The 15,522-nt window shown below is 41.6% G+C and overlaps 1 protein-coding gene across 1 annotated transcript in view; it reads left to right on the top strand.

Annotated features, from left to right (window-relative positions):
* Positions 1-15,522, top strand: part of LOC145342339 (myotubularin-like) — a 103,448-nt gene that overhangs the window by 71,836 nt on the left and 16,090 nt on the right. The window contains exons 7-9 of the mRNA XM_080187845.1: positions 9,541-9,624; positions 11,206-11,361; positions 15,301-15,489. Of these exons, the coding sequence (XP_080043971.1) occupies positions 9,541-9,624; positions 11,206-11,361; positions 15,301-15,489 (429 nt within the window). The remainder of the gene's footprint in view (positions 1-9,540; positions 9,625-11,205; positions 11,362-15,300; positions 15,490-15,522) is intronic.

Genomic DNA, 15,522 nt, shown 5'->3' with positions numbered 1-15,522 from the left:
CTTCTGAAGGCTGGGTAGTTTGCTGCGGACAGTGGTCTGTTTGAGGTTGTGCAGTTTGAAGGCAAGAAATGGGGGTGTGGGGTTGGCCTTGGCGAGATGTTCATCTTCATCAATGACATGTTGAAGGCTTCAGAGGAGATGTCATAGCTTCTCCATTCCAGGCAAGTACTGGATGACGAAGGTTACTCTGTCCGCCTTGTCCTGTGTTTGTCTTCTGAGGAGGTTGGTGTGGTTTTTCGCTGTGACGCATCGGAACTGTGGATTGATGAGTCGAGCGCCACATCCTGCTCTTATGAGGGCATCTTTCAGCATCTGGAGGTGACTGTTGCCGTCCTCCTCCTCTGAGCTGATCCTGTGTATACGGAGGGCTTTTCCATAGGGGATGGCTTCTTTAACGTGTTTAGGGTGGAAACTGGAGAAGTGAAGCATCGTGAGGTTATCCGTGGGCTTGTGGTACAGTGAGGTGCTGAGGTGACCAGTCTTGATGGAGATGCATGTGTCCAAGAATGCAGCCGATTCCGGAGAGTAGTTCATGGTGAGTCTGATGGTGGGATGGCTTCACATAGTTGTTTCAGTGAGTGTTCACCATGAGTCCAAAGGAAGAAAATGTCATAGTTTTATCTAGTGTATAGCATCGGTCAAAGGTCCTGCGTGGTGAAGAGGTCTTGTTCAAACCTGTGCATGAAGATGTTGACATATTGAGGTGCGAATTTAGTCCCTATAGCTGTTCCGTGTGTCTGGTTGTTGAAGGTGAGGATATTGTGGTCCAGGATGAAGCTGATGAGTTGTAAAATTGCACCTGGAAACTGGCAGTTATCGGCGTTGAGTACTGAGGTAGTTGCAGCAATGCCAGCGTCATGGTGGATGCTGGTGCAGAGTGCCGAGACAGCCATTGTGACGACGAGTGCTCCTGATTCAATTGCTCCATGTGTGCTGTGTTTCTGTAGGAAGTCGGTAGCGTCGCGACAAAAGCTGGGGATTCTTTGTGCAATGGGTTTCAGGATGCCTAGACTTGGCCGGGGAGGTTCTCGCACAGGATCCCATTGCCCGATACGATGGGATGACCAGATGTGTTTGCCTTGTGTATCTTTGGGAGGCAATAGAGATCTCCAACCCGGGGAGTACATGGGATGAGAGCACCGAGGGTGCTTTTGAAGGTCCGGACCAAATGTCTTGATCAGTATGTTGAGTTGACAAGTGTGTTCTTTGGTCGGATCTGCAGGTAACTGTCTATAGTATTCCTCTTTGTTCAGTTGTTGGTACACTACCTCAGTACTCAATCTCCAGGTGCAATTTTACAACTCACCCGCTTCATCCTGGACCACAATATCATCACCTTCAACAACCAGTTCTTCTTCCAGACACACGAAACAACCATGGGGACCAACTTTGCACCTCAGCATGCCAAAGTCTTCATGCAGAGGTTCAAACAAAACCGTTTGACCACACAGGACCTTCAAACCAATGCGAGACATTACATACATCATGACATGTTCTTCCTTTGGACTCATGGTGAGCAGTCACTGAAATAATTATATGATGACATCAACAAATTCCACCCCACCATCTGACTTGCCATGACTGTCCAGAATCGGTTGCATTCTTGAACACGCACATCTCCATCAAGGACAGTCACCTCACTTCAGTGTACTGCAAGCCCACGGATAATCTCACAATGCTCCACTTCTCCAACTTCCACCCTAAAACGTTTTTTAAAAAAAGCCATTCCGCTACAGACAAGCCCTCCATAAATACAGGATCTGCTCAGATGAGGATTGCAACAGACACCTCCAGACGCTGAAAGATGCCCTCATAAAAACAGCATATGGCACTCAACTCATCGATTGAAGGTTCCGACGCAACGCAGCGAAAAACTGCACCGACCTCCTCAGAAGACGAACACAGGACACAACGGACAGACTCCTTTTGTTGTCCAGTACTTCCCCAAAGTGGAAAAGCTATGACATCATCTCTGGAACATTCAACATGTCTTGCCAACACTATTCCCCTACTGCCATTTCTTGCCTTCAGACAACCGCACAATCTCAAACAGACCATTGTCCACAGCAAACTACACAGTTTTTAGGAGAACAATGACCATGACACCACACAACCCTGCCACAGCAACCTCTGCAAGACGAGCCGGATCATCGACACAGATGGCATCATCTCGTGTGAGAACACCATCCACCAGGTACATGGTACATACTCTTGCAATTCGGCCAACGTTGTCTACCTGATATGTTGTAGAAAAGGATGTCCTGAGGCATGGTACATTGGGGAACCATGCAGACGCTACAACAACAGATAAATGAACACTGCTCGACAATCACCAGGCAAGAGTGCTCTCTTTCTGTTGGGGAACACTTCAGCGGTCACAGGCATTTGGCCTCTGATTTTCAGGTAAGCGTTCTTCAAGGCTGCCTTCTCGACACGTGATAGCGCAGAGTCGCTGAGCAGAGACTGATAGCAAAGTTCCACATACATGAGGACGGCCTCAACCAGGATCTTGGGTTCATGTCACACTATCCATAACCCCCACGATTTGCCTGGGCTTGCAAAATCTCTCGAACTGTCCTGGCTGGAGACAATACACATCTCTTTAACCTGTGCTTAACCCTTCTCCATTCGTATTGACTGTACCTTTTAAGACTTGATTACCTGTAAAGACTCAAATTCCAACCATTATTTTGTAAATTGTGTTTGTGTCTTTATATGCCCTGTTTGTGATCAGAACTCCCACTCACCTGATGAAGGGGCAGCACTCCAAAAGCTAGTGGCTTGTGCTAACGAATAAACCTGTTGGGCTTTAATCTGGTGTTGTGAGACTTCTTACTGTGTTTGCCCCAGTCCAATGCCGGCATCTCCACATCATGGCTATCACATCCACAAATATACACTCAATCCACCACTGCCACACTGTGGCAGCAGTGCGTAACATCGACAAGATGCACTGCAGAAACTCACCAAAACTTCTTCGGCAGAACCTTCTAAACCCATGAGTGCTACCAGCAAGAAGGACAAGAGCAGCAGATGCATGGGAGCATCATCACATGAAAGTTGCCCTCCAAACCACTCACCATCCTGACTTGGAAATGTATCACCATTCCTTCACTGTCACTCTGTCAAAACCCTGGAATTCCCTCCCTACCAACACTGGGTATACCTACAACATATGGACTGTTGTGGTTTAAGAGGAAAGCTCACCAGTACCTTCTCAAGGGCAATTGATAGGCAATTAATGCTAGCCTAGCCACATACCATGGAAGAATAAAAAATAAATAGCTTTCTCTCGTGCTCTAATTTATTCCTTGTTATTGTCATTTTTGATCTTTTTTGTTCAACTTCCTAATCTTCACAGAACTGTATCTGTTTTCTTTATATTTGCTGTGCAGTGTGCACGATGGCAGACTGGTTAGCACTGCTGCCTCACAGCTGGGAGATCTAGGTTCAATTTCCAGCCTGGGTCACTGTCTGCATGGAGTTTGCACGTTCTCCCTGTGTCTGCATGGGCTGCCTCTGGGTGCTCTGATTTCCTCCCGCAGTCCAAAGATATACAAGTTAGGTGGATTGGCCATGCTAAATTGCCTTTCAGTGTCTCGGGATACATAGATCAGAGGGGTTAGTGGGGTTAATATGTGGGATTACGGGAGTAAGGCCTGGATGGTTTGTTGTTGTATGGACTTAACTGGCCAAATGGCCTCCTTCTGCACTGTAGGGCTTCTGATATCTATGATTGTCTTTAACTTACTGGTCTCAGGCTAAAAATGTTTTGGTCAGAGCTCCATATCAGATTGTAATCATTGCTACTTATTGGAACTTGCTGTGGTAAACTGGATACATTGCCTCAAACAGTAACTACATTTCAAAAAGTACTTAATTTGCTATAAAGTGCTTAAGGACATCCTAATGACGTGAAAGACTCTATATATACTTTAATAAACAGCAGCAGCAGTCTGAGTGGAGATCACCCAATGTTTTAGCCATTACCTGTCTGTGGTCCAGAAAAAAAACAGGAATTCGCACACTTCTAAGCCTACTCCTGTAAAAATGTTCCCGATCCTAGTCCTTAGAGATGGTTCTTGCTCCAAAGTACAAATGTCAGGAAGATGATTCAGAGACTCCAATTTGCAGGACCGAAGGTCAGCGATTGCATGCACTTAATTTGCTTCCAGGTGACCCTATCGTGTGAGTTTTCAGCAAAAATCTCACTGTCGAACTCCATTAGCAATTATAATCTTGATCTGTGAGCTTTGAGGCACAACTGCAGACTTGCTGCATCTCATTGTCTGCCTCTTCCACTTTTCCTAGTCTCTAGTATGGAGTGTTCTGTATTGAGGTACTTGCAAGGAAAGTAAACTCCTTCAACCCTGATGCTGGGCAGGAGCAAGAAATTCCACTCCTACATGTTAATTCACGGACCTGGTCCTGGGGTAAGACTTGATGAGCCTCAAGATATCCAGCAATGAAATGCAAATCATTTCTCAATACGTTTGCAATGACCCATAGCACAAACTTCCTTGTATAGCATTGATTAGAAGCTGACCTGGAAGGTGCCTATGGGGAAGCAAACATAGGAAATGGAACAGTAATGTACTGATGCAAAAGGGCACCTGAGACTTGGATTAAGGCATGTTGCTGGAGCAGTAGAGAAGTACTTCGCTCTTTAACTAACTGTGTAATGCTACACCGAGCACCTAAAAAAACTCTCTTTTACAGTGTTATCAGTCAACAGAAAGGGATAAAAGGCAAGAGAGTTTCTCAAAAAAAATCAGAATTAACCATGCAGAATAAATATATTTCTGTAAGCATTAAAGAAAACATTTCAGAAATAACTAATGCGTAGATAAAGGAAGTAATTTCAAAATCGCAAATTCCAAGATTTGGGTATTAGTAGAATTGCATTAATTTCACTCCAAAGGTATGAGAAACACCTCAGTCTTTCCATTTCTCATTCTTCCTTTTGAAAACAATTGTTTCAATCTCCATCCCAGACTTAAGCATTTTATCTCAGTTGGCACCAGTGTAGCACTGAGGGGTATTCCACAATCAGAAATACTATGGTCCATAACCTCCTGGTTCCCCAGCATCGCATTTAGGGGATTCCAATGATGCGCTGGGATGATGCGATAGGAAGCCCCCATGCAAAAGTTTGTCTCGGCAATTGTCTAGAAGTACTAACTTCCCCGGACAATTGCGCTAGGCTGGGTACTATCTGACAGAAGTGATTTAAATTGCTAACTTTAAATGGATCTGCCAGTTTTACCCTGATAGTTACTCAGAGATAGAAGGAGAAGAAACACGTCTAACTCTGGAGTAACTATTTGAATACCCAGACCTAGTCTCGCATGAATACCTGCCACACATATGACTCCATTAATGGATTCTCCACACCTGACCTGATTCGACCCTGTCCCCTCTGAACCAATGTCCCCCTTCAGTGCTGTAAAAGAGAGGCATTCCTTTGTTCCCTGCACCAGTTACTCCTCACTGATTAAGCCATGATCTTATTGAATGGCGGGGCAGGCTTGAGGGGCGAGATGGCCTACTCCTGCTCCTATTTCTTATGTTCTTATGATGCAGCTGGACGCACATTTCGCCACTGCTCTCTCACCCAGCCTGACTGAGGACGGTTGGGTGAGACAAGGGCTTTGCAATTACAGTGAGGAGAAGTCTAAGAGTGAAAATCCACCAGTGATCCCTGCTCTGAGCAAATTAGGGATAAGGTGAAGTTGTCTGATTTGGCAGGAAGAATTGAAAAGCAGAGCATTATTAAAATGGAGAGAGATTGCAGAATTCCGGTACAGAGATGCCTGGTAGCCCGGTATATGAATCTCTTGAAGTTAGTATGCAGGTGCAGTAAGTGATTAGGAAAATAATTGGAATATTGTTTATGGCAAAGGAGGCTGAATACAAAAGGGAGGTTTTGCTACACACTTGCATCAATTAGAGTTTAGAAGAATGAGAGGCAATCTTATTAAAGCATACACGATCCATTGACACGCTGAATGCTGAGAGGATTTTTCCATTTTTGGGAGAGGCTAGAATTAGGGGATGCAGATTGATGGAAACAAATATACAAATGTCCAAGTCAGGAGGAGGCCTTTCGGCCCCCTTGAATTCACTCCATTATTCAATAATCTCATGACTGATCTGGTTGTGGCCTCCATTCCACTTTACTGTCTACCCACTTTTCCTTCTATCTATCTAACCCAGCCTTAAAGATATTTAATGATCCTGCCTCCAGCATTCTCAGGAAGAGAATTCCACATACCACCTTGAGAGAGAAAAATTCTCCTAACCTTCTCTTCAATAAGCATATTTAACTAATTGATTCTGTACGTATGTCATTGTTCTCCTTATATTAACTCAACAAAGCCATATAGTCATTGTCAGCAGAACATGACAGAAGATCTTTCCAAAGAACAATTGTAACAAATTAAGCCATTTGATTTTAGTCTCATTAATCTAAATCTGTTACAGTGGCAGGAATCCATGCAGCAGGAATGGATAGTTATAGGTTAAATAGTGGATTTAACTAATCTAATGTGGTGTTGTGTTATGGAAAAATAATAGTTTTGTGCTGTTCTTTGAGTCCTCGAGGGCTCTGCAGAGATTTATTTCTCTCTCGACACTGGCATAGCGGTTAGCACTGCTGCCTCTCAGCATCAAGGACCTGAGTTCAATTCTAGCTTGGGTCACTATCTATGCAGAGTCGGCACGTTCACCCCGTGTCTGCGTGGGTTTCCTCTGGGTGCTCTGGTTTCCTCCCACAGTTCGAAAGACGTGCTGGTTAGGTGCATTGGCCATCCTAAATTCTCCCTCAGTGTACCCGAACAGGTGCTGGAATGTGGCCACTAGGGGATTTTTACAGTAACTTCATTGCAGTGTCAATGTAAGCCTACTTGTGACACTAATAAACTATTTTGCAAAAGAGAACATGCACTGCTCCTATTTTTCATGTTTATCAAGCCTTTTCCTCAATTCAGTAAGGTCATGACAACTTATTTTGCATTATTTCTTGATTTCCTTCGTCCCAAAACAATCTGATAGCATCCTTTGGTAGAAAATTCCAAAGATTCAGAACCATCCAAGTGAAGAAATTTCTCCCTGTTCAGGGGAAACATTCTCTGACCGGTCAAGCCCCTTAAAAAATTTTGTTTCAATGAGATCACCCCTCCTTCTAAACTTGAGGGAATCTCAGCCTAACCTATAGGACAGTCCCTTCATCTTAATCAGTTTGGTGAATCTGTTGCATTCCCTCTCTAAGGCAAGTTTTGTTTTATTTGTGGGATGTAGGTATTGCTGGAAAGGCTAGCGTTCATTACCCACCACTCATTGACCTTGAGAAGATGGTCACGATCTGCCTTCTCGAACCATTGCTACACATGGTATTGAATTTTGACCCATGAAAATTGATTTATTATTGTCACATGTATTAGTATATACTGAAAAGTATTGTTTCTTGCCCGCTATACAGACAAAGCATACCATTCATAGAGAAGGAAAAAGAGAGTGGGCAGAATGTAGTATCACTGTCTTAGCTAGGGTGCAGAGAAAGAACATTGTGAGAGAGTTCAAAAGAGTTAGAATGAAGTTTTAGAAACATAAGACGAGAGTAAAAGATAGAATTAGAAGATATTCTGGGCACAGCTTGCAAGAAGTCGCTTTGTTCCAGCACCATCTTGAAAAAAGTCAAAGGTATGGCAATATATTTCCAAATTAGGAGGGGATATGACTAAGAGGGTTGTGAGTGGCTGTTTTCTTGTGTGCTTGTCAACTTGAAAATGACCTCTGTTTTTCATCTGTTAAGAAATCTGCAATCCATGCTGCTATATTACCACAATCCCATGAGACTTGGTTTTGTGTAATAACCTCCTGTGTGGCACCTTATTGAGTGCTTTTTGAAAATCCAAATACACTACATTCAATGGTTCCCCCTTATCTGCTTTTCTATTTGCAACCAGTGGTCCTTCTAAGCCACACATTGTGTGTGATGCACAGAAATACCATGTAGGCATTGTAATGTATTCGTTTCAAGATATTGCAGGTGTGCAGCCGCTGTGGATATCATACATTTAAAGCTTCTCTACACCCTCTCCAAGGTCTTGTCACCTTTCTTACTGAATGTGGTGTCTAACTCTTTCAATTTAAAGCAGAGGCTGCATATGTTTTACTGTAATGTGCTGTACTTTATGCTTGGCTGAACCAAATCCCATCGCCATTGATCTTTGCATATTTTGTCCAATTTAGTTTGTACTTGTGAAGCCAACCCTTCAGATTTAGCCGTTCCTCCCAGTTTGCAGCCGTATATAAATCTGACTGATTTGCACTGAGTTCCTGAGCTGAATTTGCAATTAAAAATTGTTGCCATTGGATATCCCACTGCATGTTGTAAGTCTGTCCTAGACACTCCTCTAACAAGCACTCACAATTTTCTATCTTTCAGTTTACTCTCTTTCCTGAAGCTTATCAGCTCTGACCTCTACCAGATTATATCATTAACAGCATTGCTTGCCCACATTTGTTGTTAAATTGCGCCCCACCCCCCCAACAGTGTTGTTTTCCAGCTCTTGCAGTGGATTGTCCAGGAATTTGGTACAAAGTCAGATATACCATAAAACAGGCATCTTGCAAGGTGCAGGATCTTACCATTCGTTAACTTGTTCTTGTCTGTTTCCACCTGAGTTTGGTTTACTGTAGTGACTTGTGCCAAAATAATTAAAAAGCATGGATTTGGGAAGGAACCTATATGAACAATTACTCCACTGATTTGTCTGTTTTTTTTAATTCTGAACGTTTGAGGTGCCTGTCACCTCTTTGGGATTTGCAGTTGTGAATTAATATGAGCACTTCTTGCTCTTCAGTCACTTAAAACTGGGCTTGTTCAAGTCTGATGAAAGCAAAATACTGTGGATGCTGGAATCAAAAACAAAAACACAAAATGCTGGAAAATCTCAGCAGGTCTGACTGCATCGATGGAAAAAGAGAGAGATATGCTGTCCAGACTTGAAACTTTAGCTCTATTCCTTCCTCAGATGTTGTCGGACCTGCTGAGGTTTTCCAGCATTTTCTATTTTTTTGTTGTTCAAGGCTGATTTATTTTTGAGATTGTTCAGAAGAACCAAACTTCTCGTGTAGATATTCTGGGTGCAGCCTGACAGCAACACTTTTTTTACTATTTGAGATGTACCAAAAGACCCTAGAACCTAAATGCCTTAAACCATTTGAAGGGACAGTGGAAAGCAGGAGTTAGTGACAGTGGTCATGTTTTTTCCATTGTACTTCTGGCCTCTACCTGAAACCAGCCAGCAGTCGAAATAAAGCAGCTTCACTGATGGAAAGAACTGTCTTCAAATGTTCAGTTTGTCATTCCAGGATGGTGTTGATTTTCTTGTAGAATCTTTTGAGATCTCTTTTGCCCAGTAGGCTTGATTGAAATACATCACAAAGGTATAGTGGGAAAATGTCGTGCTCACGGAGGAAACTAATAAAAGTATTAATTCTTTGTTTTAACAACTATCATTGTGTTTCTTTCAGCAATTTTTTGCATTTGAAAATAAAGAAACTTATCCTGAAGAAGGATGGAAAGTTTATGATCCAGTTGAAGAATTTAAGAGGCAGGTGAGTTGCTTTAAAAATTTTATGATTGGGGCCCACTCAGCTCAGAATTGTCTGAGGTATTTGATTTTGAATTTCTTTACATCGTTTAACAGCTGCACACTGAAGTCAAGTTTGCAATCCATTTGTCTTTTTTCTTCAGTGAAACCTTTACTGTCCCTCATCACGTTTGACACACCCAGTTACATCCCTCGCACTGTCCTTTACTCCCTCAAGTTCAAGGAGTGCAGACTTGAGTACTGTAGTGCAGAACTGTTTTAGCCAGATGCCACCAGATCTGGCTGGGCCTCGTCAAGAGCTAGCCCTATCCAAGTCAAGCTGAAGCATCTCTGCATCCTCCTCAAAGTTCACCCTCCCACCAAACTTTGTATCATTTGCAATCTTGGAGAAAATATACCAAGTCCCCTCTTCCAAATCATTAATGTATAATGTGAACAGTTGGGATCCTGGCACAGATCCCTGCGGTACCCCAATAGTCACTGCCTGCCAATTGGAAAAAGACCCATGTATGCCACTTAACCTATGTAAAATAAATACCGGCAAGGAGGGCTTTAGTGCAAGGTTATTGAGCATTTAAGAACAGTGCTAGCTCTGTTATTTATATTTTGCAGTTGCTCAGTTTATTTGTTGAAAAATGTATATGCTTTAAGTGAACTGGTTTTCCATTCATGGGCTTGGCAGAAGGTTGTCCAGCAACTTACTCAGTGCATGATTCCCAAGATGTTAATTGTCTTCTCTGTACCCATTTACACCCAAATCAACCAGCTCTGTTTTATAGCTGCATTCTTTTTGGTGTTAACTGCAGTTGGTCGACAGACTGACAGTGAATAATTTTACTTTCTCATCCTGCCTTTGAAAAAAAATAGTCAGACCTGTTCTCCACCCTGAATTAGTAAGTGCTGAAATGAATTTTGTTCAACCCACTATAAATATGTCATTAAATTAAAGGTTTTGACGTTTATATTCTGGTGCTTTGGCATTCTCATGTGGTTAACTGAGCCAACTACATCTAATCAGAAAGGAAAGTCTCAGGAGGTTTTATTCAAAACATTCCCACGTTCCCTGGAAGAAAGTCTTAACCTCAAGAGAATTATATTTTTTGTTTTAAACATCAGTGTGGTTTCATTCATGAGAAACAAACAGATATTTTGTTCCCCTAAAATATTAATTAGAATCCTCCTGAGGAAGATATTTTTATCTCTTAGTGTAAGATATTTAACAGAAGGAAGTTTATTTTTATGTTTTAGGTAATGGATTGTTTTTTTGCTTTATTTATATCTGGCTTTTGTTTGGATGGCACGATGGTACAGTGGTTAGTACTGCTGCCTCTCAGCACCAGGGACCTGGGTTTGAATCCCAGCTTGGGTCACTGCTTGTGTGGAGTTTGCAAGTTGTCCCCGTGTGGTGCATGGGTTTCCTCCCACAGCCTGAAAGACATGCTGGTTAGGTGCATTGGTCCGAACAGGCACAGGAATGTGGCGACTAGGGGATTTTCACAGTAACTTCATTGCATTCATTAATGTAAGTCTACTTGTGACTAGTAAATAAACTTCTAACAATTTCTTCTACTTTATATTCTTGCAGGGCTTACCTGATGAAAAGCGGAAATGGAGAATCACAAACATAAATCAAAACTTCGAGCTTTGTGACACTTATCCACCCATCTTAGTCGTTCCAGGCAGTGCGAACGATGATGATCTGCGGAAAGTCTCAGCCTTCAGGTCCAAGGGTCGGTTACCGGTGGGTCTGGCAAAGATAGTTGTCCTATATATTATATAAGATATATAATATCCAGTGATAATGATCCATTGACCTCTCATACTGAATTCATTTTTTAAACAAAATACAGGGGAATTTGTTTCACAATGTTGTAGGTTCCAGTTCTTTTCGCCAACCCAGCTTGATTCTCATTTTTCAAAATTCCAAGTTGAAATATTTGTCATTGATTTGTTAAAAAGGGAATATTTTAAGTTACATTAGTATTATCCTACTGTACTAACACATACGTGGATGTTTTCTTCATTGAAGTCTCATTCCAAAGCCTCTGAAGTCTCATTCTGCAGCTTCTGAAGTGGTTCTGTGATAGGCATTTCCAATATTAAAAGTGGCAGACTTGACTTTCGCAGCTTGTGTCAAAGCAATTTTTTTTGATGAAAGCATACCCTCTGGCCCTAGGTCCCTATAAATCATTCGCTATGCTTTTTTAAAAAAATCTATAACTGAATTTCTTGTGTATAAAATAAAAGTTTAGCAAATCTAAATGACGTAACTCAGGTTATAGCAGATATTAAAGCAAATGGAATGTTGCATTTATAGCTAAAGGAATAGAATATAAAGGTAAGGAAGTACTGTTGCAACTATGTAAGGCTGCACCTGGAGTATTGTGCACAGTTTTGGTCTCTTTATTTGAGAAAAGATGTAGTGGCATTGGAGACCATTCAGAGGAGGTTTACTAGATTGATCCCAAAGATGAGGGGTTTGTCATATGAAGAGATTCAACAGTTTTGGCTGATACTGTCTGGATTTCAGAAGAATTGGGGGGAGATCAAATTGAGGCATACAAGATAATGAAAGGTATGGATAAAGTAGACGTGGAGTAGATGCTTCTGCTGGTGGGACATTCTAGGACGAGAGGCCATAATCTTAGGATAAGGGGTAGCAAATTTAAAACAGAGTTGAGGAGAAACTCCTCCCAAAGGGTTGTATCTGTGCTGTGGAATTCACTACCCCAAAGTGCGGTGGATGCTGGGACAGTGAGTAAATTTAAGGAGGCGTTAGACAGATTTTTAATTGGTAATAGGTTGAAGGGTTATGGGGAGAAGGCAGGAAAATGGGGATGAGGAGTGTATCAGCCATGATTGAGTCCGCTCCGCCATTCTATGGGCTGAATGGCCTAATTCTGCTTTTATACCTTATGAACTCACTTCATGATTAAACTAATACCTTTTTTATCTTCCGATGAAATTTCCGTTAAAGATTATAAATAAAGGTTTCAGCTTCTCCCACAGCTTGGGATTTGACTGAAGCAACAACTCTGGATTGGGGAGAAATATTCCAAGTATCATTACTGGAATTTTTAAAATGGCAATATATTGACTTAAAATTGTCAACCATTCTAGTCGAAAATCCCTTAAAAATCTTCAACGTGCAAAATGTGAAAAAAAAAATTGTTGGTCCGTTAACTGTTTTTGGTAAAATATCTGGCTTCTGAAGAATTTAATTATTAATTTAAGTGATCCCTTAATTATTGAAAAGGGACAGAATCTTTTTCACTCCCAGATGAAGTGTCTTACCTTCCATAGTTACTCATGTCCTAAATGGAAAAAAGGACATGTTTTCTACCATGTCGTTTTCACTCTGGTAGAAAACAAGTGAAAGTAAGCTGTAATTCCCATTGTGCGGTGCCAGGATTTGGTGATCGACTCAGACTATCTACCTTACCTGTAACCACCACCACCAACATCCACTTGCTGTACCACTGATGCACAGTGACACAGTGCGCAAAGATGCACTGTGGCAATGCTTCTTTGGCCACACCTTCCAAACCCATGACCGTTACCACCTAGAAGGACAAGAGCAGCAGATACATGGGAGCACCAACACCTGCAAGTTCCTCTCCAGGGTGCACACCATCCTGATTTGGAACCATTTCCTTCACTGTAACTCCCTCCTAAACAGCACTGTGGGTGCGCCTACGGCACGTGAACTGCAGTGAATCAAGTAAAGTTTAAGTTAAAAAAAAGTGAGGTAAAGATTATTAGTCACAAGTAGGCTTACAGTAACACTGCAATGAAATTACTGTGAAATTCCCCTAGTCGCCACACTCCGGTGCCTGTTCGGGTCAATGCATCTAACCAGCACATTTTTCAGAATGTGGGATGAAACCAGCACGCCTGGAGGAAACCCACACAGGGAGAATGTGCAAACTCCACAGAGGCAGTGACCCAAGCTGGGAATCAAACCCAGGCCCCTGACACTGTGATGCAACACTGCTGACTACTGAGTCGCCCTGATTCAAGAAGGGAGCTCACCACCACCACCTCGAGGACAATTAGTGTTAAGCCAAATAATGGTGGCCTAACCAGCAATGTTCTATGAAAGAGTATTTAAAAGATGTATACTTGCTCAGATTGTAGTCTATTAAGTGTTGTGTTGTTGATATAGCTGCTTTTTTGAGTAAAAATTTATTCTGACTGTACATATGCAATGCAGCTAGAGGAATACTGCCACTCAAAGCCAGAATATTGTGTTAATTGAATAAGTTTGAATAAGGCTTTTAATTTTTAAAAAAGTGTTCATTTTAAAAATTAGCGATATTTGTGTCCAGAATTGGTCTGTATGGTTTTTTTGCTAATTTTAGTTGCAATGGCTCTGAGAAAAATACTTGTTTTATAGGTTCACTATTTAGAAATGTAATATCATTGCACATGTAATACTTGTATATTTAATCCACAGAGTTCACAGCCAGCAGAATTTATTCAAGGGACGTTGTTCTGATAAATTGAGAGACTTGTTAAACCTTCAGTTGGAAGATTTTTGAAACATTTTTTTAGTTTCAATATGAAATATTTTGTGAATTATTCATAACATATATAAAAATGCATTAATAATCACTCATATGGAATGCCTGTTATCTTTTTCTTGATGTGAAATAGTTGTCACAAAATTCTCGACACACTGACTCTTGCAAAGCCATAGTAGAATCTTTGACACCATGCAGTCGATGGCAAAGATAAGTCACAAAGCTTACAAACCTCATCTTGGCTCTCCATATATACATCAAAAACAGAAATAGTGACGCCAACTTTTCTTTCCGCACAATAAGTGAATGTGGACTGGAAAAGGCTTTCACACTGAGTCATGCACGTGGTACCTTCAAAATTGATGATGTAGCACTTTGATCCGTTCTATTCTGGAGCAGCACAAATTTAATTCATGGCTACACTTGGAGTATTGTGTGCAGTTTAGGAGAGACATTGATAAATTAGAAAGTGTGCAAAGAAGATTCACGAGAATGTTGCCAGGACTAGTAGGCTTGAGTTATAGGGAGAGGTTAGCCAGGTTAAGACTTTATTTATCTTTATTTATTAGGAGAATGAGGGCTGACCTTATTGCAATGTATAAAATCATGAGAGGTATAAATAGGATGAATGCGCAGAGTTTTTTTCCCCAGGGAAGGGGAATTGCAAACTAGAGGGCATAGGTTTGAGGTGAGGGGGAAAGATTTAAAAGGGACCTGATGGGCAACTTCTTCACGCAGAAGGTGGGTGCGTATATGGAGTGAACTACCAGAAAAAGTGGTTGAGGCAGGATCAATGGCAACATTTAAAAAGCACTTGGGTAAGTACATGGATGGAAAAGAATTAGAGAATTATGGGCCAAACATAGGCATTTGGAACTAGCTGGGAGGGCACCATGGTCAGCACGGACTGGTTGGTCAATGGGCCTGTATCAATTCTGTATTGCTTTATAACTCTAATTATTTACTCCTGCTCAGCAGCTACTTAAAGTGCCTATTTTAGTGGATGAGGGAAGTGGCTGGTGGGAGTTATGGTACATGGGTAAAGTGAGGCCTGGTTGTTGGATTCCATATGTTTATTTTGTAAATATGACTACATGAAATAATAATTTCAGCTTCTAAAATCAACTTTAGTAATGAATTGTGATTATATGTTTCAGGTATTATCTTGGATACATCCAGACAACCAAGCTGTGATTGTTCGTTGTAGTCAGCCTCTGGTTGGCATGAGTGGGAAACGCAGCAAAGATGATGAGAAGTATCTTGATATTATTAGGGAGTCCAATGGGCAGACCCAGAAGTTAACCATCTTTGATGCAAGACCAAGTGTCAATGCAGTAGCCAACAAGGTGTGTAACAATGTAAAAGCAGAGGAATAGTGC

This window comes from Carcharhinus amblyrhynchos, chromosome 4 (assembly GCF_965287045.1).
Source record: "Carcharhinus amblyrhynchos chromosome 4, sCarAmb.v2.hapA, whole genome shotgun sequence".
Classification (NCBI taxonomy): Eukaryota; Metazoa; Chordata; class Chondrichthyes; order Carcharhiniformes; family Carcharhinidae; genus Carcharhinus; species Carcharhinus amblyrhynchos.
This window is presented reverse-complemented; position numbering and strand designations above follow the sequence as displayed.